Source organism: Aspergillus pseudotamarii (genome assembly GCF_009193445.1).
Source record: "Aspergillus pseudotamarii strain CBS 117625 unplaced genomic scaffold BDV38scaffold_47, whole genome shotgun sequence".
NCBI classification, from domain to species: Eukaryota; Fungi; Ascomycota; class Eurotiomycetes; order Eurotiales; family Aspergillaceae; genus Aspergillus; species Aspergillus pseudotamarii.
The window spans coordinates 245,240-271,824 of NW_022475061.1; the positions used below are offsets into that span (position 1 = coordinate 245,240).

A 26,585-nucleotide genomic window follows, 5' to 3' on the forward strand; every position below is an offset into this window, starting at 1 on the left:
AACTATCTAACTAGCTCTTCAACTCTTCAGTGTCAACAAACGCGGTTTGATTCAAGTACCATGTGAAGGAATCGTCCTCATACTGTGGATTTTTCTCTCCCACCGTCCAGCCATTGCCAAACCAACCGAATTCGTTGCCATCCCATGGCCTTGTCTCAAAGTCCTCCCATCGGACACGCTTCAGTGCCTTTACTGCGTGTAAGCTGCTTCCGGGCCACAAAGCAGTGACTCGGCCTCTCTTTCGCTCCTCGAGGGAAGCCCCTGGCGGCGCCGACTTATACCAACTGGCACATTCCGCGCTGTAAACAGTGCGCTCAAAGTACCTCTCCGCGAAATGGGTAAAGTTCTGGACCTGCTGTTTCTTGGGCTCAACCTGTCCGATATTGTCGTACGCCATCCTAGAGACAATCTCTGCGACGTATATATGGAGCTGCTCAATCATGATAAGCAAGTTACCCGCTCCTTGGAAGGAACTAGGCCCGAGCGACTGGAAGAAGTTGGGAAAGCCATCCGTACAGAGTCCGAGATATGTCTCAGGACGATTAGCATACCGTTGGCGAAGATTGACTCCATTCCGACCAATAATTGGAAAGCCGCTTCCGGGGCTAGTCTCGAAGCCTGTTGCACAGATAATGGCATCAACAGGCCGGTGCTTACCACCTGCAGTGATAACTCCAGTTTCATCAATCTCTGTGATTGCACTTCCGATCACATTGACTTTGGGGGAGGTCAGAGCCTCCAGATAGCCAGGTCCCGGGGTCAGACGCTTGCAAAGAGGTGGAAATTCGGGCAGGAGTTGCTCCAAAAGCTCGGGTTTTGCCTCCAGCCTGCGCCGCATGTCTGCTGTATATTGAGCCGTGACAGCCTTCTGGACAGTGCTTCCTCGCTGCGATTTGGGGTAGAGTGTCTGTATCTCAAATTCGAGATGTTTGCGGTACTTGGTGTACGCAATCGGATCCTCTCGCCATGACCATTTCTCCTCTTCGGTATACTCGAAATTTCCTCCCAGACCACTGGTTCGTGTGGCCAGGCGATCTCCACCGTGTTGGTTGGAAATCCACGTTCTTCCGCGCACATAATGGTCCATGGCCTTGACCTTATCAACTAGAGCGGGAACAATCTGAATACCACTGCTTCCAGCTCCAATGACAGCAATATGCTTGTCCTAGAGAATAAAAGAGTGGTTAGAGAGTCGGCGAGAAATGTTTAAGTGAGACTGAAGAAGGACAGAAAGAAATGCAGGTCGGGAGGGGCGATGAAGTTGCCTACCTTGCTATCGAAATTCTCATCCCATCTGGCACTATGGAGCAACGGCCCTTGGAATTTCTGTAGCCCAGGGATGTTTGGCCACTTCCATTCGTTGAGGAGCCCGGTCCCGGTCATGAGGATATCCGCAGAATCTTCAAACGCTTCACCTGTTTCCACATTTTGGATCTGTACAAACCACTTTCCTGTTACGTCGTTCCACCGTGCACCTGCACACCGGCTCAGGAACCTGATGTGTCTGCGAATATCATATTTCTGGGCCACTCTCTTCCAGTATTCAAGAATCTGCTGTGACCCCGAGAAAAAGTGACTCCATCCGGTCCAGGATTCGAAACTGAGCTGATAGGCATGGGATGGAACATCTATTGACAGGGTCAGCTCAGGGAAACATCGGCCAAGTTCACTGCCAGGGTTAAGGCTCTGCCGTACCACACGCACAACCGGGATATTTATTCTCGTACCATGTCCCTCCCAGCTCCGGATTCTTTTCATAAATGACCAAATCCAGATCTGGAACCGCCTTCATGAATTGGATCCCTGCAATAATGCCTGAAATTCCGGCGCCGATGTAAATGACCTTAAGGCGTCTCGGCTGATCAATGGCACGCTCGGATATCAACGGATTGCTGTGCTTGTACTGATCCAAACGATATCCAGGGCTTTGTGCGGCGGAGCGATCCATTTCGGTGGCAGCGTTGGGCACCGCAGTGGGAGACTTGATTTCCTTTGTGTGAACCTCGACCTGGGAAGTCTTTGCTTCGTTGGTTTGGCTGTTTGAAAGTGTGCCAATGGTAGGTAGTGAGATGGAAAACATGATGCTTAATGATAAGGCACCGTTCTTTCTCTTCGAAAAGGTCGATTTTTGTATTTTCTACACTCTGTTATGTCCGCCATATTTATAACTTGCAACCCACACATATGATGATAGCAATATGGAGGTCTGAGCATGGCTGACCCCAACGCCGGACCCCTATCCGATGCAACCCTGGAGCAACCACACTTAATAGAAAGTTGACTGATTGGGTGATGTTCAATCCATGCGTAGAGCTGTTTGGTTACTAACGTCAACCACGTAGTTTTGCCCTGATTTATGGTGTCGTCGACTGTCGATAAGATCGGGAGGCGTCCGACGATTCACCCCGCGCCGAGTTCTCGGACCCCTTCCCGATATCAACGCCATGAGGGGGTTGATTAAAGTGTTACTTGATTGCTTGAAGATGGACATTCCTATCTAGGTCATGCAGTAACCGTGGTTCTATTTTGATACTCAACGTCTGTGGAGATTTCACAACTGGCGGTAATGAAGGGGTAGGTCGTTCGTTCAGTACTATCTCGATTCGACATCCCACTGGCTTACAAAAGTGTTCGAGCCAACTGGAATGTGTTTTCATGCTAAAACAGTGTATCCTGGGTATTATTATAATGCCGAGGAAGTTCTTGTAGACCAACAATCGGGTACTGCGATTGCTCAAACACGAGACGTCCGTCTCTTGGGGCATCGACAGTTATTCTGTGATGATTTCTGGAGCCTGGGACGCTGGAAGGTCTTGCCTGGCTTTCCAAACAGCACTTTGAGTGTCTCCCATTAGACATACGCTTACTTGGTCTTTCTAAGTCTTTTCTTGATTTTGGGTACCATCATCTCAAGCAGCGGCAGTACCCTTCGCAGAGCATGTGGGTGACCAAGTATTTCAGATTAATAGCAAGTTACGAATGGAGCAAATAAGTTACAGTTCTGAATATAATTGAATGGCAATATCGGATTGAGAACTGAGCTAGAGGCCTGCTAAGATACGTATGGGTATACTCTTAGCTGAAACACTAGGGTTCATTTCCTGCTAGCTTCGTTTTATACACAGCGCGCACCATCTACTAGAATCTCAACACCGCTAATAATAGAACTCGCAGGTTCCGCCAGGAAGAGAGCAACGTTGGCGACATCGGACGGTTCGACCAGGCGACCGATGGGGATCGCCTCACACTTCGCTTTAATGATCTCAGCAGGAACAGGTCCAGCGTCAATACCAGCAAACTTGTTCAGCAACGGAGTGTTTCCTGAGGTGGGGCAAATCGTATTAAAGCGGAGTTGGTCTCTTGCAAACTCTAGGGCCATGGACTTGGTGGCTGAAGAAACGCCGGCCTTGGTAGCGTTGTACCATGTCTGGGTGGCGCCTGGTCGAATGGCGTTCTCGCTAGAAATGACCACCGTGGAGCCAGGACCGTTCTTCTTCATCTCGGGGATGAGAATCTTAGAAGCAAGGTAAATGCTCCGGACGTTCACATTAAAGAGACGGTCAAACTCTTCCACGGTGACATCGAGACCGGACTTGTTCGGGTATGACCATCCGGCATTGTGGACAACGATGGAGGGAGCATTTCCGAACTTGGTGATCGAAGTCTCGAGCTATAGAACTTTTGAATCAGCAACACTGAGCCGGAAATATCAGTAGGGTTGTTGGATAGTCTCACAGCCTTCTTCCAGCTTTGCTCTTCGGCAACGTTGGCTTTGATTTGATAGGCCTGATGCTCGGGGTAGCCAGCGACAGGGCCGTCAGTGGCCTGTAGGTCCATGCCTAAGACCACTGCACCCTCGCGAATGAACGTCTCAAGAATTCCGCGCCCGAAGCCTTGAGTTGAGCCGGAAACTAGGGCAATCTTTCCTTCGAGACGGCCTGGCATTTTGGTGGATGTGGATGGAAGGAGAAATGAGAAATCGATTGAATATAGCTGAGGGTGAGAGTGCAAACGTTGAGCTGGGAGTACACTCCATCTCACATTTCCCACTTCCCAACTCTTTTATAAACCAGTTAGCCGTTACAAGTTACAAGAGGGGTTGTTCTGCAGCTGCCGGGCCGAGATGGAAGATGCGAGGGGAAGTCGGAGGCCAGTTCCGTGAATTCTGTGCGGTAGGCGATCCCGTGCCCTGTGCTGGCATATCTTCTTCACTACTATCACTATCTATTCATGATATTCATCTCGGCCCGTCACTTACTCTGCCAACAATTCAATTACATTACTGAATGGCACCATCAACTGCTACGCCGACTGACTTGCACCGTGCTTCTGCGTGAGTTCTCTCTGTGCAGATCGTGCCGGCGGAATGGCTTGTTACTTAATCAAAACGTACATACAATACTGATGCGACATTTCTAGTGCCTGCCTTGCATGCCGCAAAGCGAAAGTGCGTTGCCTAATCTCACAACACCGAGACCGATGTGATCGATGTATCACGAATGATTCCGACTGTGCTTTTGCTCAAACGAAGAGGTCTAGGGTGAGGACCCAGCCGTATCCACAGCGTCGGAGACATCAGCCTAGGGCTAGCGAAGATAATACTCGACAGCCCGTGGAGGATGTTACATCCACTACACATATAAGCCCTTCGTCACAGAATGAACCTAGTTCTCTACCTCAGCCTCCGCCGTCAAACAGCCAAAGGCCCATTCCCGTTGATAGCCAACCGCAGGTATCGCAACAGCAACAACCAGTGATCACCAATGCAATCCGTGCAAGGGTGATCGCGGCATTAGGCACTCTCAAGGGAAAGAGAGGCGCACCGTTCAGCTTTGTGACGTCGGGAGACAGCCCCACATTCAGTGTTCAACCAGGTGCGAGTGATGGTCCTGCGCGTGATTCCCAACCAGAATCTTTGGAGCATTCGCAAATGACACCATATTCGCTGAAACTTTCATGGCTCCTCCGTCCGTTAGACATTGATGCTCATCGTGATATGAATGATGATGACCGTCGGCCCACCGGCGTGGTCAAAATGCCCACCTACCTCTCGTCCATGACGCTGGGTCAGACCATTAAGGACCCAGTTGAGGGAGGCATAATCAGCTCATTGGCATCAAAAGCGCTGTTTGAATTCTTCATGATACACATGAATGCCAAATGGGAGTATATCCTTGATCCCAAAATCGACACTCATGACGATGTTCAACGGCGCAGCTCCTTGCTGTTTGCAGCGATCCTCTTTTGCGCATCCAAGTTCGCCAATTATATTGATGGATGCATAGTCTCGGCCACAGACCCTTTCATACAGAGCCGGCTTTGTAGTCTAGCTCGAAACCTGGTGATCAGAACCCTGGCGGAGGGCGACAGGTCCATCGAGACAATGCAGGCACTTTATTTGCTGGTTTGCTGGAAGGATGCGGATGATGACGTCTCGTACCTTCACAGCGGCTACGCCTTTCGCATTATGCATGATTTAGACGTGGAGCAAAGCGATGGTGATGGGCGGCAGGTAGCGAGACACCGGAGAACATGGCTCGCATTATACCGGCAGGACAGACAGCAAAGCCTGTTTTTCATGCGAAAGCCATCGATCAGTCAAAAGGATGAAGATATATCTTTACTTGGTGATATGAATACCTGGCTCAAGATGCAATATGCATTGCCGTCGGACTTCGTTGCCTGCTGCAGCGCTGATTTGCGGCGTATCCAGTCAAAGTTACGCGGTTTGGTTCAACAAGCTTCATCGATCATGCTGCCATGTCTTCTGGACCTCATGGATACGGAGTTGAGAGCGTGGAGATCGAAATGGAAAAATCATTTTGAGGGTGAAAACAGGCCACAATCAAATGATGACCCATCCCTCAATCCGGGGTGGTACCATGTCACTGTGTTGATAGATCTATGGGAGCACAGTGTCAGACTTAACGTCGCATCCTCAATACTCCGGCAATCACTAATGGCCTCAATGGCGTCATGTTTAGACCCTGGGCGCCAACCTGGCAATGTGCCTATGGATCTTGATCTGATGACCATCCAACAGGCTCTGCCTCCTGATCTTCCGGGGCTGACGAGCAGCATCGAAGGCGCGTTTGGGACGCTGCGTCATTTGATCAGTTTCCCACCTGAGGATCTAAGGCGAGCTCCGGATGTTGTCCTCCTATTGGCCCCAAATGCAGCATTGTTCTTATGCCTACTTCTCTGTCTTCCAGGAAACTGTAGCACTGGCCCGGCCTTTCAAAAAACAGCTATCACTCTTATTCAAGACATCACTGATCACATAAAGAAAGCCGTGCTATCACCACAAGATACTGTCGCCCTAAATGCCGCGTACCTGGACTCGTTGGTAGAGCTTTTAAATCCTGCCATGTCCCAGTGCTCAGCTGAGCAATCAGATCTCGGAATACAGCCAATCTACGATGTTCCGCGTATGGATATCCGGTCAACCAGACTCGAATCTGAGGATCCAGCCCTGCAGGCAGCTCGAGTTTTGGCAGATGGGATTGGTGGTCACAACTACCGCGTTGCTTCTAATGATACTATGTTTAACCTCCCAGAAAAATGCGTCAATCAAAACTTACATATGCAAAGTCTGGCTAACTTGTTAGACGGAGATCTCTTCTGGGAGATGCCCCCTTTGGAGCCGAGTATGTGAGAACTAGCTCATTGAGAACATTGGCGTTATTGTTGCTTTCTTATAGTCCAGGGAAAGACCAGATTAAGAGAAGAAGCCGCTTCTTTACGCTATAGAAACTGAATACACGATCTTTTGTAGGGTAGAACCGTACAATGAAGAGAATTCTGTACCCAAGACCCAGTGATGTCCCTTTATCATATAACGTCTGAATGCGCAGAGCTGTCACATAAGTATCCCCCACAATGCTAAGGGTCCCACAAGTAGCAAAAAGCATGCAAGAGCTAGTGTCATAATTCCCTTCCATCCATTTCGATGCACCGTGAAAGCACATGACCACTGTTTCGTAGACGTCGACTCTTCTACAGGAAAATGTATGGTAAGAGAGGACATTGGCTTAACAATGACACCTGATTGATGTTGCAAATAGTTAGAGTGAATTCTTGGGGTCGGCGACCTTCACTTTGCTATCTACATAGAGTCGCCTTTCATTATACTAGAGCTAGGAACAATGGATTTATGCCAAATGTATCGATTAATACGTCAGTTACCTCTGGCCGAGCCCATATGTTGAATCATCTCTCGGCCCGAGTGCGCCGGTGACCAATGTCCAAGGCCATGCATGTACTTGCCGGGCCGAGATATCTATTCGCAGGGGTTCTTTTTCATTCACATATCTCACGGCAAGTTTTGTTCATTCACCTAAAATCCCAGTCATACAACTTCGTTCCATACTGTTCGAAATGATGTTTCCCATACCTGCTAGACAACGCCTGTTCCTTGTGACTCAACGACGCCCCTTGATTGCGGTGTCTCGTAACAACATTAGACCGGCATCAACATTGAGGAACCCATCCACCAGAACAGATGAATCCCGTTTCAACGCCAAAAGGGCTCTATATGCTGCAGGCGGCGGCGGCCTGGCCATTTTGGGATTGATGTGGACGGGACGCAGTCGGTGCGATTGTCCAGACGATCCACGCGACAGGAAAGCCCTCTCGATGGTTCCATTAACAAAGCTCCTTTCCGGCTGGGTGTAAGTATAGACCTAAGCACCTAGCATAGCATTGTTCCTCATTCATCTGCTGATAATGACCGGTGTATAGCGCCTTCGCGTTCTGCTCCTCTCCAACTTGGGTCGGCATGAGCGAGTCTCTTTACAATGTTCTTTCGAAAATCCCCATTGTGTCTTCCATCACCAATGCCATCGTCATGCGGACATTTTTCAACCAATTCCTTGGAGGGAAAACGATATCCGAGTGCATCCCCAAGATAGAGTCTCTGCACAAGGAAGAAATCGGTACCCTTCTTGGCTATAACATCGAAGCTGAGCTGGATGGCTCTAGCAAGGATATGCAACTTATTCTCGAGCAAACCGAGCATGTTTTGTCTTCCATTGAGGCACAGGGCAAAATGGCTCGCCGACTATGGCCTGACACCAGCGCTACTGGAGGTGATAACCGTTTCTGGGTCCGAATCAAGGTGACTGGTTTGTTGCCCAACCCGGTTGCTCTTTACCGCGGCTCCAATGCTATCCTCAAGGCAAGGGAAGAGAAAGGATTGGACAAGGACGTCCCGTATCCTGGGCTGCCCCATGATGGCGACTGGGAAGCAGCCTTGAATGGAGAGGGCGTTACGGATGCGGATCGCAAAGAGCTAGTGGGCCTACGCACCGTTTTGGAGAAGATTGCCAGCAAGGCACGCGAGAGTAACGTGCGGATTGTGATTGATGCCGAGCAATCATGGTATCAGCCAGTTATTGACAGTCTGACCGATGAGCTCATGCAGAAATATAACACGTTGGACGGCCCTGCTACATGTATCGCTTCGTTCCAGGCCTACCTCCGCAGGCACCCTCAGTTGTTGAACCAACAGATTGAGCGTGCGGATAAGAAGGGATACAAACTACTCTTCAAGCAGGTGAGGGGTGCCTACATGGTTACTGAAGCCGCGAGATGGAAAAGGGAAGGCAGGGAGGGACCGGGGCCAGTGTGGCCCACAAAAGCAGAAACCGATGCCAGCTTCAATTATGGAATCAAGAAGACACTCTCCACCGTGGCTGATCAAATTCAGCAGACTGGTCAGTCGAAGATCAGTGTCGTATTTGCTACCCACAACTCTATCAGCATTGATCTTGGGATCAAGTTGCTGGAGAAGTATGGAATGGCAAAACGGCAGCCTGGAAAAGACACCTTTGTGATATCTAGTGAAGCTGCTGGTAGCATTGCCTTTGCGCAATTATATGGTACGTCACCGCCATCCTTCTTCAAGAGAATGCTATTCTGAGTCTTCGCAGGGATGAAGGACGACCTTACCAACAAAATCACTGGGTCTATTACCACTGCAGGTGGATTTCCACTAGTTGTCAAGGTAAACTCACTACATTCCGTTGAGTATGGAAAGTTGCCATCATGGTCATGCTAACTTCGCGTCCTTGTCAATACAGTCAATGAGCTACGGCGACCTCAAAGAATCGCTGCCGTTCCTAGCAAGACGGGCCACGGAAAATAAGGCGGTTCTCGAGGGGCGAGGTGGCGCTGTTGCTGAGAGGTCGCGTTTGGGTCGTGAAATTTGCAGGCGTTTTCTACCTTTTTACTCGTAATAAGTCCAAGTGTTCAGGTTGACCGTTGACCGTAAGGTCATGGCCGCTATGGATATCGGGTTGTCCCACTGAGAATAAGAAATGTACTGTTCATCCTCATTCTTTATTGTTTTTGGATTTGCTATAACAATTGAAATAAATGATCGACGTAATATCCCCCTTCCAGTCGCCATGAGAAGACTTTCCCCGCTGCTTGAAGGTTTCTCGGACCGACAGAAACTCATAATTAGTTGTTCATCGGCTGGCGAGACCGATTCAGATTTCTTATTGGAACTAGGCAAGCAACATCTCAAATGCCGGACCGAGAAGCTGTTGGCCTATCTCTGAGTGGATAAATAGCACCAGCATCGTCTTCTTGTCAATCTATAGTGCCATTCATTGTCGTTCGGATTTTATCTTGACTACGTCGTATCTACACTCCAAAATGCCAGCAGTACAGTATTCAGAGCCAGCGAACGCTGGTGGGGTATGTCCCTTCTCCCCCCTTCCCCAAAGGTAGAAACTATGGGCACGAACTGGTTCTAACGTATTGTGGTTTATAAGCTGTCTTATGAGCCCGGCTCAGAAGAGAGGAAACTTTTGAAAGCTGCCCTTGCAGAAATGGAAAGCACCGTCTCCGAGATCCCGAGTATTATCAACGGCGAACGTATCCACACTGGCCATAAGAGCAAACAGGACAACCCCTGGGACCGATATGGCGCCCCCTTAGCAGAGTACCATGAAGTGGATTCAGAGACCATCAAGGCGAAGGCCATTCCAGGCGCCCTGCAGGCGAGAAAGCATTGGGCCAACATGTCATTCAAGGACCGTTCCGCCATCTACAAGAAGGCTGCAAAACTTGTCGAGTCACCCAAATACCGGTGGAGGTTGATCGCGGCATCCATGATCGGCCAAGGAAAAACGTGTGGGCAGGCAGAGGGCGACTGTATCGCGGAAGTCATTGATACTCTGAATTTCCACGTCTATTTTTGCGCCCAGCTTTATGACCAGCAACCCCCCAAGCAATTTGAATCGTCAACGAGCCGGCTTGACTACCGAGCCCTAGAAGGCTTTGTGCTTGCTATTTCGCCTTTCAACTTTACCGCGTTGGGAGCACACATTGCTTTCACACCCGCTCTGTTAGGAAATGTCATCCTTTGGAAGCCCTCGCCTATGGCCGTCTTGTCGAACTACATACTCTACCAAATTATGGAGGAAGCTGGTATGCCAAAGGGCGTTATCCAGTTTTTACCCATGGAGGATCCGACTAAAGTCGTTGAGCCAGCTGTTACCAGCCCTCATTTCGCCGGTCTGCATTATACCGGGTCTTCAGCTGTCTTGCGAGCACTCTGTACTCAGATCGGTACGAATACAAACATTTACAAGAATTTCCCACGGATTGTTGGGGAAAGTGGCGGCAAGAACTTCCATCTTATACATAACTCCTGCAAGGATGACGTTGACTGGTTGGCGTCCGCGGCAGTTCGTTCGGCGTACGAGTTCCAAGGCCAAAAGTGCAGTGCTCTATCCCGTCTGGTTGTCCCGAAAACTATGTGGGAGCAAGGCGATCTGAAAAAGGCGCTGGTGCGAGAAGCATCTAAGATGACACACGGCGATGGTGTTAAACAGCTTCATCACCCTCTAGGCCCAATGATCTCAGAGGCAGCTTTTCAGCGGTTTGAACAATTTGTCCAGCGCGCCCAGGAAGACGGCCATGAACTAATCTACGGCGGCAACGCAAACGGCAATAAGGGCTTCTTTGTTCAGCCTGCTATTTTTGAAATGAAACCGACTGTCAAGGGTCTGGAGTCAGACCTAATGACCAAGGAGCTCTTTGGACCCGTCTTCGCCGTTCAGACATACGATGATGCATCACCCACTGGCTTTGAGAATGTATGCGAGCTTATTGACAGCACCTCGGAGTATGCTTTGGCAGGTTCTGTCTTCGCCCGCGATAGGAGGGCTGTCAAAATTGCTGATGAGAAGCTTCGTGACTCGGTTGGGATGTTTTGTATCAATGACAAGAGCACCGGCGCCATCATCGGCGCGCATCCCTTTGGTGGAGCCAGGTCCAGCGGCACAAACGACAAGGCAAATTCGATAAATGTTCTGCTCAGATTCTCGAGTATCCGTTGCGTCAAAGACTCCTATGTCAGCAGCAGCAGCACTCTGACTGCCTGCCATGTGCCAGAGTAGATCGGAAATCAATGGGATCCGGTAGATTACGCTGAGGTCCAACACCGTACTATTAAATTGATTGAATCTAATAAAGTATGTTGGATTATTATCACACCGCATACCGACTAGGCTTGAATCAAAGCATTAAAACCGTTTAGGTGTTATACATTGTATAGATACTCTTTACCAGTATAGAGGAGCATACATTATCCCAGATCCAAACTATCTCTGGTCTATTGAGAGATATTGTAATCTATAATATTGGGGAATTAAGGTATATGCAGTAATTGATATATACTGTCGGTACATTATCTGGGTATATATTAATATTTCCAACCAGACTACTATAAGTATTGCTCAGCAGTATTTTCAGACAGTTAAGATACAGAGCTCTTATCTTATATAATATATACAGATCGAGGACTTGAGACACCAGTGATAGCTGCTATATTTTATCAACTTTTTAAGCAAACTTAACCAGGGATTAAGCTTAATAAGTACTTTCGGTATAGAATAAGTACTGTAAATCAAAGAATTGAACCTTTATAAGATCAGTTATTTAAAGATTTAATTTATTATTAATAGATATTACTATTCCAGAAGTTTTAATATAATCTCCTAAATATTTACTAATACTATATACAAGTATTTTTAATATTTAACAGCAACTCAAAGCTTTGATAAGTATCTCTGCTCTAATAAGATTATAATACTTGCAGTTTATCTGTCTCTTGTATAATGTAATATATATACATCTACTGGCTTATAGAATATTTATTTAATTCGCTGTCAATATCTCTATTCTTATATTATTTTGGGGAAGTCAGTTGAGTTATATTTCTCTCTATCTGATAATATACAAGACTATAGTATAGAGTTGTATACCGAAATACTTGAGGATTTAGAAACCAAGATCGGAGAATATAGTATATATTTGTAATTAGTATCAGCTTACTATATAGGTTAGTATACTAATAGATAATCTAAGATATTGGTCAGTATCTACCAGAGGCTATACTAAACTGATATAAAGAATAACCAAAGCAGATCAGCTATAAAAGTAGAATAATTGATTCCGCAAGATTATCACAACTTTTTCAAGTGTATTAGATTTTCGATCCTCGCAGAGCATTATGCGGGGAAGGTTAACTATCGGATCTGCCCTCCGACCTTTGTCGGACCGAGATCAAGGGTACCAAAGCTCACCTGTTCTCGGGCCGCAAGTGATAATATATAGTTAAAAAAGCCACTCTTAATGCTCAAGAGTATTTACCAACTTGTCAATCTGATAAATACCTCCGGACGTGGCGACCATCGCAAACATGGGAATTAACGCTCAACTAACAGTTGCCGTCATCGGCTGTGGTAAGGAATTTGCTATCATAGCCGCCTTTTCAAGTACACGGACAGTGCTGACAGTGGTTCTGAGCAGGGACACTGGGAACTGCAATTACTGCCGGTATTCTGAGTCCAAAAGAAATGACTGACCTCGGAGTCAAGCATATTACCGCGACTGTTGGAACCGAACCGTCAAAGCGGCGGGTTGAAAATACCCTATCTGAACACTCGTCACGACTCACAATCCTTACCCAAGAGGAAAATGTCCGTGCAGTGCGGGAAGCAGATGTGGTATTGCTGGCTGTCAAGCCTGTCAAGAGAGCAGACGTCTTTGCCGCGCCAGGGTTCAAGGAGGCTTTGCAAGGTAAATTCGTTCTCAGTATCATGGCAGGTATCACCACCAAAGCGTTGAATAGCCTAGCCCTCGGTGAAGACTATGCCTCAAACAGTGGAAGTGCGCTTCAATGCGTGCGTGCAATGCCTAATATGGCGGCCAAAGTCCGAGAGGCCGTGACATTGTACACTGCTGGCCCCGGCACAACGAAGGAGAACCTCGAGATTGCGTCTTGGGTATTTAGTCAAGTTGGGGAGGCGCAGAGCATCCCCGAAAGCTCTTTTGATATCTGTGCAGTTCTAGTTGGTTGTGCTGGCTCCCTCCTGCTCCTCGCGATCGATGGGCTACTGGATGCTGCCGTTGCGGAGGGCGTGAAGAGACCTGACATGCAAAACCTAGTGGTAAATAGTGCGATTGGGATGATGAAGCTGGTACCTGCTGGAGATCACCCGAGTGTTCTCCGAGAGAAAATTGCTTCTCCTGGAGGTTGCTCTATCCGAGCTCTCCTAGAGCTGGAAAAGCTGGGTGTTCGCTCGGCGTTCACGACTGCCATCATGGCAGCAGCGGAGAAGTCTAAACGCATGTCATCGTCTTGAATAGACTGGTGTTTGGCCAGGTTAGGTTAGGTTAATAGAGTCAGTTATACCTAACCGCTAGGTTATAGGCTTATAGCTAGGTTAATAGAAGTTCTATATCTAACTATAGTTAAGTCAAAAATTATATAATTAATCTAGATTAACTATCCTTTATACTAAAGCTATTAATTCTTATCTAATATAGTAAATAGTAAGCTAAATTAATTATAGTTAATTTAATATTAATCGAATTATCTTAATAGACTATAGAAATATTCTATTAACAGTATTAAAAGATTCTATTTATTAATTATATGCTAAAAGAAAATATATATTTAATTAAAGATTCTATTAAAATTAGTATTTTTTATAATTAATATAGTATTTTAACTAATTTTAGATTAGAGTAGCTATATATAGAGAATATATGATAGAAATATATATAAATATAATTAATATTTTATTATATAATAATATTTAGAGTGGCATAACCTAACTGTTGTAACCTAGCCATAACCTAACCTAACCGGGGCCGGTTAGGTTAAGGTATAAAAATGTTTAACCGACCTAGGTTAAGGTTAAAACTAGGTTAACCGCGGTTAACCTAGTTCTGCCTGATAAGGCCACAAGGTACCAAACTAAGCCTGTTCTGGTAGGCGGTAGGTTAGGGCTATTTTCTGTCAGCAGTATTTTAAGCAACTCTAGTTCACCGCCTGCCTAAATAGGTCTAGTTAGCCGCCTCAGGCAGAACTAGGTTAACTACCGGTTAACCACGGACGGTACAATATATATATATAACCTAGCCATAACCTACCGGTTAGGTATACCTGACCCCATTAACCTAACCTAACCTAGCCAAACGCCAGTCTAGTAGTTAGATATAGAAATTCTATTAATCTAGCTATAACCTACTGGTTAGATATAACTGACCCCATTAACCTAACCTAACCTAGCCAAACACCAGTCTAACTATAATTTAATCTATTCTAGTCTACAATTAATTATAGTTAAGAGATTAATTAATCTTAATCTAATCTAATCAGTATTAGTTAAGGAATTTTATATCTTAATCTAATCAAAGCCAGTTAGATTAGGTTATGGCTAGATTACAGCAGTTAGGTTATGCCAGTCTAGGTTATACTACTCTACAAATTATTATAATCGATTTATAGGCCCTGTGTCAAGTTCTAAATATTGAACTGTCTTTTATTAAAAAGATCTATCTGTATAGATTAACTAGATTCTTCTCTTTTCTTCTTATAAACAAAGTTTAACAAACTCTCTGCTTTGGATAAGATTATCTGAGAATATCCTTTCTGGGATAAATCATAAGCCTCGCTTATTTGAGGAACTCAAGGCCATTCGCAGTATTTTTCCAAATTATGAAAGTGATTGGGCGAGTATTATGCAGCTGATCAATAGTAATGGATCTCTGACTCTATTCTTGGATTTGGCGAGACGGCATCTGATCGACCCCTTTGAGCGCATTAGAGGCTGTTGTCATCCTCCCCACTTTTACACAATTGTCCGCGGTGCTTATTAAAGATTCGTTATATACATACTTATGTAGAAAACAGCAATATAATATTAAATATCACGACGCAGAAATTCTAGTAGATTCGTGGACCCTATACGTTTAATCCGGGTAGTTTGTATGGAGACGAAGGCAGGCTTCCAGCGAGTCAGTCCATGAGTCCATACCGAACAGTATCTCACGGTACAAGCCAATCAAGACGGCGGACAATAACACTGAATAGTACAACTTAGTCAAAAGGAGGGTGAGCTATGTATACCATAATGGGGATATCTTTTATGTTGTACTGGCTTTTGTGGGGTTTTGATGTATCTACTCGCAATTTAATAATTCCCAGCAGTCACTCCACACACATTTTTGTGAATAAAGTACAATCCCGTAAATTAAACGGCGATCTGAATTCCGAGCTAAATTGGAAGTTGAAAAGTTCAGTAGTCTGCCAGACACGTAAGGCTCAATGGCAATATGTTATACTTCACTATGGTCAAGGTACTAAATTTTACCTGCGCCTTCTAAACAAACCCGCTACGCAGGACCAAACTACGCCTGTCCTTATTCTGCATAGATTCTACGTTATTAAAAATATAACCAAGTCCAAGAAGCACACTAGGCGGATGTAGGCTGTGACCGCGGGCCAGCAGCAGGTGCTGTTTCGATAGAGTAATATATATGAAATTTCTGCAGTATATAAATAGTATTGCGAACGCTACATAGAGACTAAAGTTGTCCTAAACAAGGGTTTGAATGAACATGGCTTTATGCTTTACAGCGTCAAGCAGACCTTGATGGCCTCCCATAAACCAGCTGGGTAGCAGCAAGCCTTCAGAGGAACACCTCCCTAACGCTGAACAATCTCCCAAAATACCCCTTATGTTCCTTTCCATAAGCTGTGGATAAATAGGCCAAGGCATAGGGGTGCAATTATGGCTAGTAAGACCAGCGTGAAGGGTATACACGAACAAATACCCACGCCTCAGGCTTCCCCTTTAAGATACCTTGTGCATTAAAACCTCCACTCCTTTTCTTCGGTTGCCATGATGCAACGAATCCGATCCACTTGCGTTAACCTCAGTTGCTGCCGTTGGTAATAGCCACGACCCAGTTTCTGGAGTCTATAACGCCTATATTCATCTTTTGGGTATTGATCTCTCTCCTTCTCTCAACCTTGCGCCTTTGGGCGACCTCGAATGCCTCACAGTGTCTTTGGCGACTTTCCTCTGTTCCTTTTCCTTTCCGCTTTACTGTCGTAGGCTTACTTTGGGGCCTCTTTGCGCTCTCCAAAATTTGCGGGCGTTGTAGCAATAGCGGCTTATTTACAAGTGAAATAGGTACTCTCGTTGTAAGCTGCTTGTATTTGAGACTGGGTCGTATAAGGACACCATTTAACCTCGACTCGCCGCCGACTCAATGTTGATTTGGCTATTCCAAAAATCGCGAAAGCAGGGAAATTGGGAACGCTTATCGTGGAGAAGTTGAAGGCCAAACATCTCGTAAATGTGCAGGAATCTGCATAGTATAGCTATGTAGAGGCTGCAGCAGCGCAGCAAAAGACCCATACGATAATACTGTTTCGCTTTTCATTCTGGCTGTAGGCGTTCGTCAGTTGCAACAGACGCGTTACCAACAGCTGCTTTACAGCTCATTCTAGACTCGAACCAACTGATCCACAAATCTAATACCCCAGAGCTTTCTATATTACACATAGCCAGTTTTATTTTATATATTTATGTTCAAATTTTGTATATAAAAGAGATCAAATTTAGAATGAGATATATCTCATGTAACGTATTCCCGAAAGGTTGTGAACCTGTCAATATAGTGAAGGTCTGGAAGTCATGGCGTTCTACTCCAGTTGAAATTAACATATAACCTATGGGATATCGCAATGGGAAAGAACTTGCTTGCGAAACGGCAACCCTTCCAGGAAATAGAAAGAGTGTTAACAGTGTCCTCGTTGATAGTCTAGAGAAACGGGAGGGCTACATCAATAGATTATTTTACGTTGAATGTGTGGAATGTTTGCGTATGTGATACTCTTCATCAATCTGACCTCCGAGGTTCATGTTGTACAACCAACAAGGCAATTTACCAAAGAGGAGTCTTTGGGTTCTTCTTAAATTATTCTATGAATATTAGAACATCACGGTAGAACCTGTCGGCTAGGATGTGTTATATCTTCGTCTTTCGGACGTCTTAGCGAAAACTATATATTTTGCTATTTAGTTGCGGAGGTCTGTTGATTACCATCATGTATAAGCATTGCTAATAATTACATATTGGGTGGAAGTGGTATACGATTGTCGGACCAACACCCTATATTACTAGATGTCCTATGTATATCGGTCTAGGGTATGCTTGGTTGAACGCCACGAAGTAGTTGACCTTTTTAGCCTCGTCGAATAGTGCATACTGGCGGGCTGGTTCCACATAATCTGGTAAATGTTACACAGCCACCAAACTAGTTTCTATTTTGATTATACACTAATCATGAATAACTGTCTGAAACTGCCTATGGCCCGGTATCACTAAGGCATCTCACGTTTCGAAGCCCCCGTCCGGTAGAGCAACCGGCGCAGCCAACTTACACTTCAGTGGGAAATAGTTGCGGGCTCGGAATGCAACCTCGGATGAAGACGGAATATTGCCGCAGAAGGGGGAAGAGAACAGCGGGGCACTCATTATCTGCTAAGGTGTGATTCTCACCTAGTATACCTTGTTGGGATGCGGCACAGTGTAGGTACATATATAGGCTCCCAGCCAAGCGGGTTATCCAATCTAGCCGGGCTAAGAATTTTGTTCCAATAACACGCTAAGCTTTCTCACCTTCGGAGCTGTAGCCTGGCGGTCATAACATAGGATACTGTGAGCGTTAGGATGAGGGGCTGCCGTTAGGTACTAAAACCTACTGGGATTGGGGTTTGGGGTGGGTTACACTTTACTGCATATAGTTAGGGAACCCCATGTGGACAACTAGAATCCTAGAACGAAAAATGTAATTCGAACAAAGAAGTGTGTATTTTAGTTCTCTACTAATAATAGTGCCTCCTCTCGGCTGTGTACACATTGAAGCCAAAAGTTGTCGTCAGCGCGCGATCAGGCGACAGGGCTTTATCCAAGGATTATTGCTTGGGTACTAAATCGTTGCCTGTACGCGAATGAGGGTTTGTATTGACGTTGACCGAAGTCCACATTGTATAGCTCAAAAGTTATTACCCTTCCACTACATCATTGCGGACCTCATTCCTCCATACAGAGCTTAACAGGACTGTTGAGCCGTAAGCGCATTGACTGCCGATCCAAAGAACAAGCGATATGTACATCGAACGCGATGTGGGGACTTAGCAGCCAATGGCAAATTACGCGACATAAATTAATCACTGGATAAAGTAACGTAAACCAAATTTGTGCCAGTGGGAAGTGTGAGCATCTGTTAGTGATATGCAGGCAGGTCACGAAAGTATACCGTGTTGCCTACTGGGGTTTCCTCCCTACCACACTCCACCGAGTAAAGGCCCAGCAGGAACCTTCACAAGTTTCGCTCTCAACCCGGGGCATTATCTCCTTGACAAATTCCTTTACCTTTTTATTCTTCATCTTGCGTGGCAGAATATCGGTGATTAACAGGTTGCATTCATGCAAAACAAGAGCAAGATATAGAGGTACATCCTTGGCTTCGGACTTGACATTTTTAAACCGAGCAGCTTCAAAACAAGACACGAGACTAGAGACATAAGTCCAGCTTAACCTATTGTCTTGCCCTTGAAGTGCTTGAAAGAGTCCCTCCAAAGCATCAGACTGATTGTTCGGGTTAGTTTTGAGAATACGCCACAAGTTCATATCCACTTCTATCTATTTCAAGTAACCACCGGGTTCTAGACTCTCGTATATTAGCTTCTCAGTCTTATTTTATCTCGGTAGGAATAACAAGAGAGAGTAGTGTACTGAGGAGCTTAAAGAGTCTAGTAAGAATATTCTCCACCTCCTCTTCCAGCAGGACCAAAGTAAAATGTCTTACATGGACTATATTATAGACACCGATCAAGTCCTCCGGAAGATCTGTTTTGATATCCCACACGCGAGTGTGGACATTGGAAGGAAGCTATTTAGCAGGTGGGGTAGCGTCAAATAAGATGTCAAGAGCGTCTAGTTGCACTGTCATCGGTAACCGCCTAGCTAAGTCTGTGAGCCAGATACTAGCCCGAGCACAATGTCAGCATGGGAATCTGCTCATTAAATGTTTTTCGGGGTTATAGAAAAGACTGACCCTGTTCCCGTCCCTACGTCTGCGACTTTCAGATTGGGATCCGCTGTAGGAATGTCCGGATGGGTGTGATATCCGAAGAGCTCCACGCAGAGGTAATGATGGAGGTTGATTCTGCGTAACCGGGTAGCGGTGCATATCTTGTCAGTCAAGGGTCATTAATTTAAATTGAATGACGATTGCTCCTGTCAATCTACCGATTGTTATTGAGGTAGTCACGCGTAAGGACGTAGTCCGGTTTGTGTGCCATCTCCAGGAAGTACAACTCAATGCTAAAGCTTCAAGAGTTTTCTCTTGGGGATGATTTGTCGGTCTCTATCTCTTTTACTAACAGTATAATACAGAGCATCTGCGGGGTGATGTATAATTCTGGGAGAAAAGGAAATGGGAGGGGTGTCTTGGGATCGAGCAAACAGCCTTGCCTCCTCACGTACCAGTGAGTCCGGAGAGCTCACTGTACGACGACAGGAAAATGGACCCCTCAGTTGGCGAGCTGCATTAGCTCCAACGATGTACAGTGATCTTCTGCGGCTAAATTTCTTTGTTCCAAGATGCCAAGTGGGTCGTCGGGGATGGGCTGGTTTCTCTCCTTGGTCCGAGAGAAAGATGAGCGCGGCCATCATTGCTCGAAAATCTGACATGCATTGTTCCACGGCATGGCTATTCTACATTGACAAAGAAGCCTACCTCACTTGATTAGGGGATGGGGCATCGGTGTCGCTGCGGCCTGTTGTGTGATGTCCAAGCCCACGATCGGCGTCAGACTAGGGTACAGCCCATAATTTGCATCCTGTTTTCACATACTTCCTCTACGGACAGAGTCGGAATTTCGGGGGCTCCCATTGCACTGACGTAGATCAAATAAATGTTATACTTGCAACTCAACAATCATCATTCCATGAAGCGTCGGCAGTAGTTCTTAACCTCCAGATGGAGAATTATTGGTACTGTAGAGAATCGATGTATCCAATAAATATAGGCACGAAGTTTTCGATCGAGTCAATTTGATGGATGATACTATTACCACAGAACCAGTGAAACTGAAAGACGTGACATATCGCCATAAATTTAACGTTCCTTCAGTTCTTTCCCGTAATGATAATCGTACACCAGAACGAACCACTTCGAGATATCACGGCTCCAGGCATTAAGCCATTGTTACTTGAGGGAACTCAGATGTCCATGTCAAAGCTGTAATGATGCTTTTCGTGTGCTACTGTACACATGCTATGGCCTGTAATATATATGCTCCCATTAGCCCGAGGGGGAGAAAGAGAACGAGGTTCGCCAGTCGCACCGTGAAGGGCGGGAATGAGGCTCACCTACATCCATCCTTTCTAGTCTCGGGCTACGTTCTACAGAGGTAGGGTGCGTTCGTATATCGTTTCCTTCTACAAATTTTGCTAGCCGAATACTAAATATAATAGGACCTGAGACGGGCGGTGATACTTTTGCCACAGTGGTTCTGACAGTTCCAAACGATCTTAAGGCACCCACCCCACCTCAATACAAACCGCTCCATGAACAAATTTAATGATATGAAACAAATGAACTAATCATTCTAGATCACGTCATGATACAAAGTAAACTTACGCCAAACCTTCTGCAGGTACCAAAACACGACGCTGGTCGTGATTCTGTGCCAAATGCTTACTAGTTGCTGTACCGCGTACAAAGAGAGACTTTCCGAGGATGAGCCACTCAGAGTATGTTAACGAGCATCTTATTCTATTGGGGCAAGGATCTCTTGTTCTAGATTGTAATTTAATTGCGTAAGGTTGGCAAATGGCCCGATGTATACTATAATACCTATCAGTTATGTTCCTTGGAAGTTGGCTATAGCATACTGTCTAGTAACAGGTTTTGACCTATGTTTAGCCTTAATACCAACCATGAAGCCTAATGGAACCATCGCAGCCTTGTAATTTACTGCCCCTATGTCAAGCGCGCTAGAAACAGTGCCCAAAAAAGCTTGTATATCGAAAGCAAGCCACAATAATGCAATGTATCATGCTGCTGCCATTATCTAGGGGTGTGGGGCATGCGGTCAAGACGGACGAGTGGTGTTTCAGCCTATAGCAGTACTATGTGAAGTCCCTAATGTGAACAATATCGCGCAATGTTGAGATTGATTAACCAAAAATGTACAGTCGTGCTGTAATCTTTTGATCAACCCAAATATGGTCGATAACAGGATATGAAACGGTCCTTAGAAAGATATTGATGTTAGTTATACCTACAGGCCAGTTTATGCATATTCACCACGTAGAGACAGAGAGCAATCTGGTCAAAAATATTGGAGGCAAAATCTCAGATTCTATGTAAATATTTCTAAACATTGAAGTTTTATGTATCACGTATCACGCATATATCACGCATCCAATACTGATGGCGACGGTACTATACACACATCACATGGTTGACATCTATCCTGACAACTACACAGCATACCAAGGCGTGAATAGACGACCGGTTAAAAAAGGCTCTACGGATATTACTTCTCCCAGGGTCTCATACAAACATTCTCCAAGGGGGGGTCCATACTCCATGCCCATGGCTACCTTGTGTGTCTGGTGAAGGATTCGGGATTGGACCTTGGGATAAACAGTGTGTTCCTGGAACTTCGATCGCATCCATTGGGCGCTACTACAGAGAAATTTCCGCTTGCGACATAGGTACTCAACCTGTAAGTAGAATCAAACCAAGAGTTGTTGGACCTACTGCTACTATCATGACAGGATGTGGCGACCCGGCCGGGATCACCCACGCGCAGCCCGATCCCTCGGGACTAAGTATTTATTCCATGCCGGTCAACAATCCAACAGTCAACGATAACCCTCGGGCACTGGTCATCTTGGAGAAAAGGTAACATACTTATGTGTTCCTGGAAGGAATGCTACAGTAGAGAAGGACGGGGTGAGATATCAGCAACATAGAAATAGATAGTTGACTTTGATGGGTAGGTCGATTTGTTGAAAACCGAGAGCTTAGTGATGCTCTTTCCTACCCTCGAGGCATAGGCACATTCTGTTATATACCGCACTTCCTGGACAGCAGACTACTAAACCAGCGACAACGGACCCCTCTCGCCTTGGCATCACTTATCCGGCGCCTAGCAGACATTATACCGAACGACAGCCCTCCACTTATCGGCATGATTCTCCTCCCCGGAAACATAAACACCAGTTGGGTCGCACTGGTTAATAACCACCTGAGCACCTTGTGCGATATTGTAAAATCCGGGAAGCGTCTTGGGCGATGTGTTCTAAGTACCGTTTAGTTCAACTGTGCCCTATTCAAAAGTCCAGAGAGCACTCACATCGTTGCACCACCAAATAGCGGAGTTATACGAACAGCTTACTCGACCGCAGTTTCCGGGACCAGGTCCATTGGTGGGCTGGCCCGGCACACTGTGCAAGTAACGAATGCCTTCTTCAATTCTCCTTCTGATTGCCTGTTGGTAGTTGTTTCATTTAACATCGTTGCGCTTGTTGAGTGAAGAGGCCGGGTTATCTCTTCTTGCGAGTTCATTCTTAGCTGCGTACTCAGCAAAATCGCCGTCATAACGCGGGTTGATCTTGAGCAGCTCAGTGTAGACCTCTTGGATCGTGCCGTTCAGAACCACCTTCTCGCCTCCGGGAGTAGTCTCAACTTCCCAGGAGAAGTCCTGAACTCCATAGCCCGGGATTGGGGCCTCGACAGACTGGGCGTGGACCTGTTTCTCTGTTAGGGAGGCTTATTGGACATATAATGGACAGGTGCGTACACCAGCGAGGAAGAAGGCTGCAAGAGCTGAGAACACTGTACTGGGTTTCATTTTGAAGGCGTGTTTGGTCACACAGTATCGATGAGTACAAAGCAAGTATGCTGAAGCTGGTAGGACTGTTTGTCTCTGGAGATGAGTGTTCGAGGGAGGACTTTCGTGCTTCTTATACCACGAACATTTCAATGTCCCTCGGTCAAATGGAATCACCATGGACCTAATCAATCAATCAATTAGGATTCTATCCCTGTCAGAGTCGACTACTGATGGCCTAGCCATGTAAGTTGCCTAATCGGTATTGAGGAACCCTGTATCTTAACATCTATGCCTACCCCAAGGAGCTAATCCGCCGGCCTTCGCTAGTCTATGAGACATACCCTAGACAAAGGTTACATTTCATAACCAAAGGTTGGCAAATACTCCCGTCTAGTGTTTACGGAATTGAGTTACTCGAGAATGTCTCCTTCTGCTACTACCTGAATTCGGGTTGTTGTGTTTCCTATTTAAAAAAGTGGAATTTCTGACCTTGCGGTCCCCTTTGCTTAGCAGACATGACTTTAGAGTGAAGCGGTTGCATCATTTCATACGACTCGTTACCCTATCAAAACCCATGCTCTAAACGAATGAATCCTTCCCAGTCTAGAGTCCATGTAGGCTGGGCAACTTCTTAAATTTCAACGACCCGAAGACTAACTATCAGACACGGGGCTCAGTGCTAAGCTGTTGTTCATTGTTCTTATTTGAAACGCAAGCAATGATCACGGGCTACTGAAGTATAGTTCCCGGTTCTGGAGGAAAAAGAGAAAGGAAAGCTTCCAGTACTGAGACATTCTTAACTAGATAGTGGGGAAGTGGAATCAAACCTGGTACGGTCCACGGCGGCGCAGTCAAGGTGCTTGAGCGTCTCATTGCAACACCCCCCCGATTACTCGATAGATAGGACGGGGGTATACCCGGGAAGATACGAAGGCTTTGCGTGTAGGCCACCACTGATGCCTCGTGCGTTAATGCCTCATCGAAAGATTGCGGACACTAATTTGCTCGGACACAGAGCGGAAGTAAATGTATTTCGTTTCCATAGATTACATTCCCACCATATCTAACTTCACTAGCACTTGACCGTACGTCCGGAGATGCCGTAGCGCTGTCTACGAATTGCGGTGGTTTATGTCCTCCAGCGCATTCTATATGCAGTTCACCCTCATCAATCGGGATTAGAGTGATATTCTGAGTACTCTTGATGAATACTAGGAAGATGATAGTATCAGTGAGCGCTACCTGGGTCTAATACAAATCTGTTAACTAATGTACGAGAGATCTTGGGGAGAAGTTACGATACCTTGCGCTTCTCGTATATATGGAATCTCTCATAGCCTTTATTTCTGAGGATCTCTTAGACACTAGGTCTTAGTGACTTGATACGCTCTGGATTGATAGGGTACAGTAAGTCAAAGACCATTTGTATTGCTATTGGGATGTCAATTTACTAACCTGATACCGTTCTGGCGCTACTGCAATTTCATGGATATTATAGTAGCCAAATCCCACCATGTAACATTGCGTTTGCGGATGGATCTATAGTTCCAGCATCTGCCCCACTAATATATTTTCTGATATGACCAGACCACTAGATACTGTTCTGATTTCTTAATGTGTGTCTCCACCACAAACTCACAGTCAAGTCATAGGATCCTTACGACACGTCTTGGCCATCGCCCTAACTACTTCCGGGAGCCACTCCTTGTATGCTCGATCACAATGCAACTGAAGCCCGATGTGAGGATCTCCGATGTTATATCACCCTACGTCTCATGAATCCCATCGACTATACTTCTTTCGACGTTTGGAATACTAGGACTATAGCAATAGGTCACAAATCTACCCCCTACCGACACTGGTGCCTCAACAGGACTACTGTTAGATGAGGTCGTTCTCCTGGGTTATGCCAAGAAAGCCGAATATAGGCGCTCCAGGGTTAGTCTTTGTGTGCTTGATATGCAGATCTCACTGTATTATATGGTCCACTTAGCGCATATTTACTGCTGCGTTTGAAGTTTTTCCGAGACACGCAGGCTGTGCCAAGCCCTTCGTGCTCATCAAGCCACTATTACCACAGCGCCGAACAAAGACCGGCAAGACTGCCAAGCCTTGGTTACTGTCATTTTCGCGCGAGTTGGCCCGCCTCCGTAGATCCGAGGCAATCAAGGTTTGCGCCGTACAAACCTCAATCTTTGCTCCGGCCGGAAACATCCGATGAAAGCCGCAAGAGTCGTACCTTTGTCGTCTCATGCGGCTTCCTCTTTGATTAGGCTGCCTGTCTCTTGCTGCCTAAATTGCTCATGCCATAACCCAGACAATACCAGACAGGGTATAAGGATAGTAGAGGAGGCGACGCGTACTTCTTCGCCATTACTCCGTTTGTGAAATATTTTCCGGTGCTCTTTACCAGTTGACTCAAAACCCGACAACGATTCCAGCTTTAGTAGTCTCCCGCAACTTGAGGACACGCTACCCGCAAGTGACCATGGTTTCCGAGTTTTGGTAAGACCTCTGTATATGCATAGCTATAAGATAACCTCGAATTCTATGCTGACGCCAGAACCGGCAGCCCTGTCTACGCAGTACGTCTAACGCCATATACCCAAACATGAAGATACACCGACAAAGGGTAGTAATTAATCTGAGTATTAGCCTTTTTTTGGTGCCGTAGGCTGTGCAAGTGCTATCGTCTTTACTTCCTTCGGTGCGGCCTATGGCACTGCGAAGGCTGGTGTTGGGATCTGCTCCATGGGTGTTCTGAGACCTGATCTAATCGTGAAGAGTATGTAATACTGCATTCACCATCACAGCGTACTGACTAATAATATTTAGACATCGTCCCCGTCGTCATGGCCGGAATACTCGGTATTTACGGACTGGTCGTTTCCGTATTGATTGCAAACAATCTTGCGCAGAAGGTAACCATCTACACAAGCCTCGTACAGATGGGTGCAGGGCTCGCTGTTGGTCTTGCAGGGTTGGCTGCAGGGTAAGGACGAATTGTCAACACACCAATACTCGGTATGCTTCAGGTTTTGTCTAACGTTGCCGATAGGTTCGCTATCGGAATCGTGGGTGATGCTGGTGTGAGGGGAACAGCACAACAACCTCGACTCTATGTGGGCATGATTCTAATTCTAATTTTTGCAGAGGTCTTGGGTGAGTAATAATGCCAATCCTTCATACAGCCTCTGAACTAATATCTTTATAAGGTCTTTACGGGTTGATAGTCGCACTCTTGATGAACTCTAGGGCGGGCATAGTGGAGCATACATGTGAGTGATAATTAGGCGCTTCCTAGTCGGTTTGGTATCATAGTCACATACGATCTCGTCTCTCGTGGCTTTC

General features: G+C 46.0%; 8 protein-coding genes across 8 annotated transcripts; 4 read left to right on the forward strand and 4 right to left on the reverse strand.

Annotated features, from left to right (window-relative positions):
* Positions 1 to 10: 10 nt before the first annotated feature.
* On the reverse strand, positions 11 to 1,948 carry BDV38DRAFT_273129 (flavin-containing monooxygenase; the record flags this gene model as incomplete). Its single annotated transcript, XM_032057621.1, has 3 exons — positions 11 to 1,165; positions 1,270 to 1,628; positions 1,696 to 1,948. 3 exons carry the CDS (start codon positions 1,946 to 1,948, stop codon positions 11 to 13), a joined length of 1,767 nt encoding a protein of 588 aa, XP_031911158.1.
* A 1,167-nt stretch (positions 1,949 to 3,115) lies between these two features.
* BDV38DRAFT_294913 (NAD(P)-binding protein) lies at positions 3,116 to 4,024 on the reverse strand (the record flags this gene model as incomplete). The annotated part of the gene is made up of 2 exons (XM_032062609.1): positions 3,736 to 4,024; positions 3,116 to 3,670 (listed from the first exon to the last, which is right to left on the reverse strand). Exons 1-2 carry the CDS (start codon positions 3,943 to 3,945, stop codon positions 3,116 to 3,118), a joined length of 765 nt encoding a protein of 254 aa, XP_031911159.1. The 5' UTR covers positions 3,946 to 4,024.
* Positions 4,025 to 4,286: 262 nt separating this feature from the next.
* Positions 4,287 to 6,655, forward strand: BDV38DRAFT_273131 (uncharacterized protein; the record flags this gene model as incomplete). The annotated part of the gene is made up of 3 exons (XM_032057622.1): positions 4,287 to 4,333; positions 4,420 to 4,880; positions 4,911 to 6,655. 3 exons carry the CDS (start codon positions 4,287 to 4,289, stop codon positions 6,653 to 6,655), a joined length of 2,253 nt encoding a protein of 750 aa, XP_031911160.1.
* A 722-nt stretch (positions 6,656 to 7,377) lies between these two features.
* On the forward strand, positions 7,378 to 9,236 carry BDV38DRAFT_285300 (FAD-linked oxidoreductase; the record flags this gene model as incomplete). The annotated part of the gene is made up of 4 exons (XM_032060462.1): positions 7,378 to 7,670; positions 7,741 to 8,879; positions 8,931 to 9,004; positions 9,081 to 9,236. 4 exons carry the CDS (start codon positions 7,378 to 7,380, stop codon positions 9,234 to 9,236), a joined length of 1,662 nt encoding a protein of 553 aa, XP_031911161.1.
* Positions 9,237 to 9,660: 424 nt separating this feature from the next.
* Positions 9,661 to 13,661, forward strand: BDV38DRAFT_273133 (ALDH-like protein; the record flags this gene model as incomplete). Its single annotated transcript, XM_032057623.1, has 3 exons — positions 9,661 to 9,702; positions 9,780 to 11,366; positions 12,894 to 13,661. The coding sequence occupies 3 exons, from the start codon at positions 9,661 to 9,663 to the stop codon at positions 13,659 to 13,661; spliced, it is 2,397 nt and encodes a 798-aa protein (XP_031911162.1).
* A 4,984-nt stretch (positions 13,662 to 18,645) lies between these two features.
* Positions 18,646 to 19,696, reverse strand: BDV38DRAFT_294915 (uncharacterized protein; the record flags this gene model as incomplete). Its single annotated transcript, XM_032062610.1, has 5 exons — positions 19,633 to 19,696; positions 19,439 to 19,549; positions 19,328 to 19,367; positions 19,117 to 19,273; positions 18,646 to 19,019 (listed from the first exon to the last, which is right to left on the reverse strand). Exons 1-5 carry the CDS (start codon positions 19,683 to 19,685, stop codon positions 18,646 to 18,648), a joined length of 735 nt encoding a protein of 244 aa, XP_031911163.1. The 5' UTR covers positions 19,686 to 19,696.
* Positions 19,697 to 22,547: 2,851 nt separating this feature from the next.
* On the reverse strand, positions 22,548 to 23,252 carry BDV38DRAFT_294917 (uncharacterized protein; the record flags this gene model as incomplete). The annotated part of the gene is made up of 4 exons (XM_032062611.1): positions 22,548 to 22,700; positions 22,755 to 22,881; positions 22,981 to 23,150; positions 23,202 to 23,252. The coding sequence occupies 4 exons, from the start codon at positions 23,250 to 23,252 to the stop codon at positions 22,548 to 22,550; spliced, it is 501 nt and encodes a 166-aa protein (XP_031911164.1).
* Positions 23,253 to 25,722: 2,470 nt separating this feature from the next.
* BDV38DRAFT_285304 (V-type proton ATPase 16 kDa proteolipid subunit) lies at positions 25,723 to 26,520 on the forward strand (the record flags this gene model as incomplete). The annotated part of the gene is made up of 6 exons (XM_032060463.1): positions 25,723 to 25,739; positions 25,807 to 25,819; positions 25,890 to 26,019; positions 26,070 to 26,226; positions 26,293 to 26,396; positions 26,450 to 26,520. 6 exons carry the CDS (start codon positions 25,723 to 25,725, stop codon positions 26,518 to 26,520), a joined length of 492 nt encoding a protein of 163 aa, XP_031911165.1.
* Between the last annotated feature and the right edge of the window lie 65 nt (positions 26,521 to 26,585).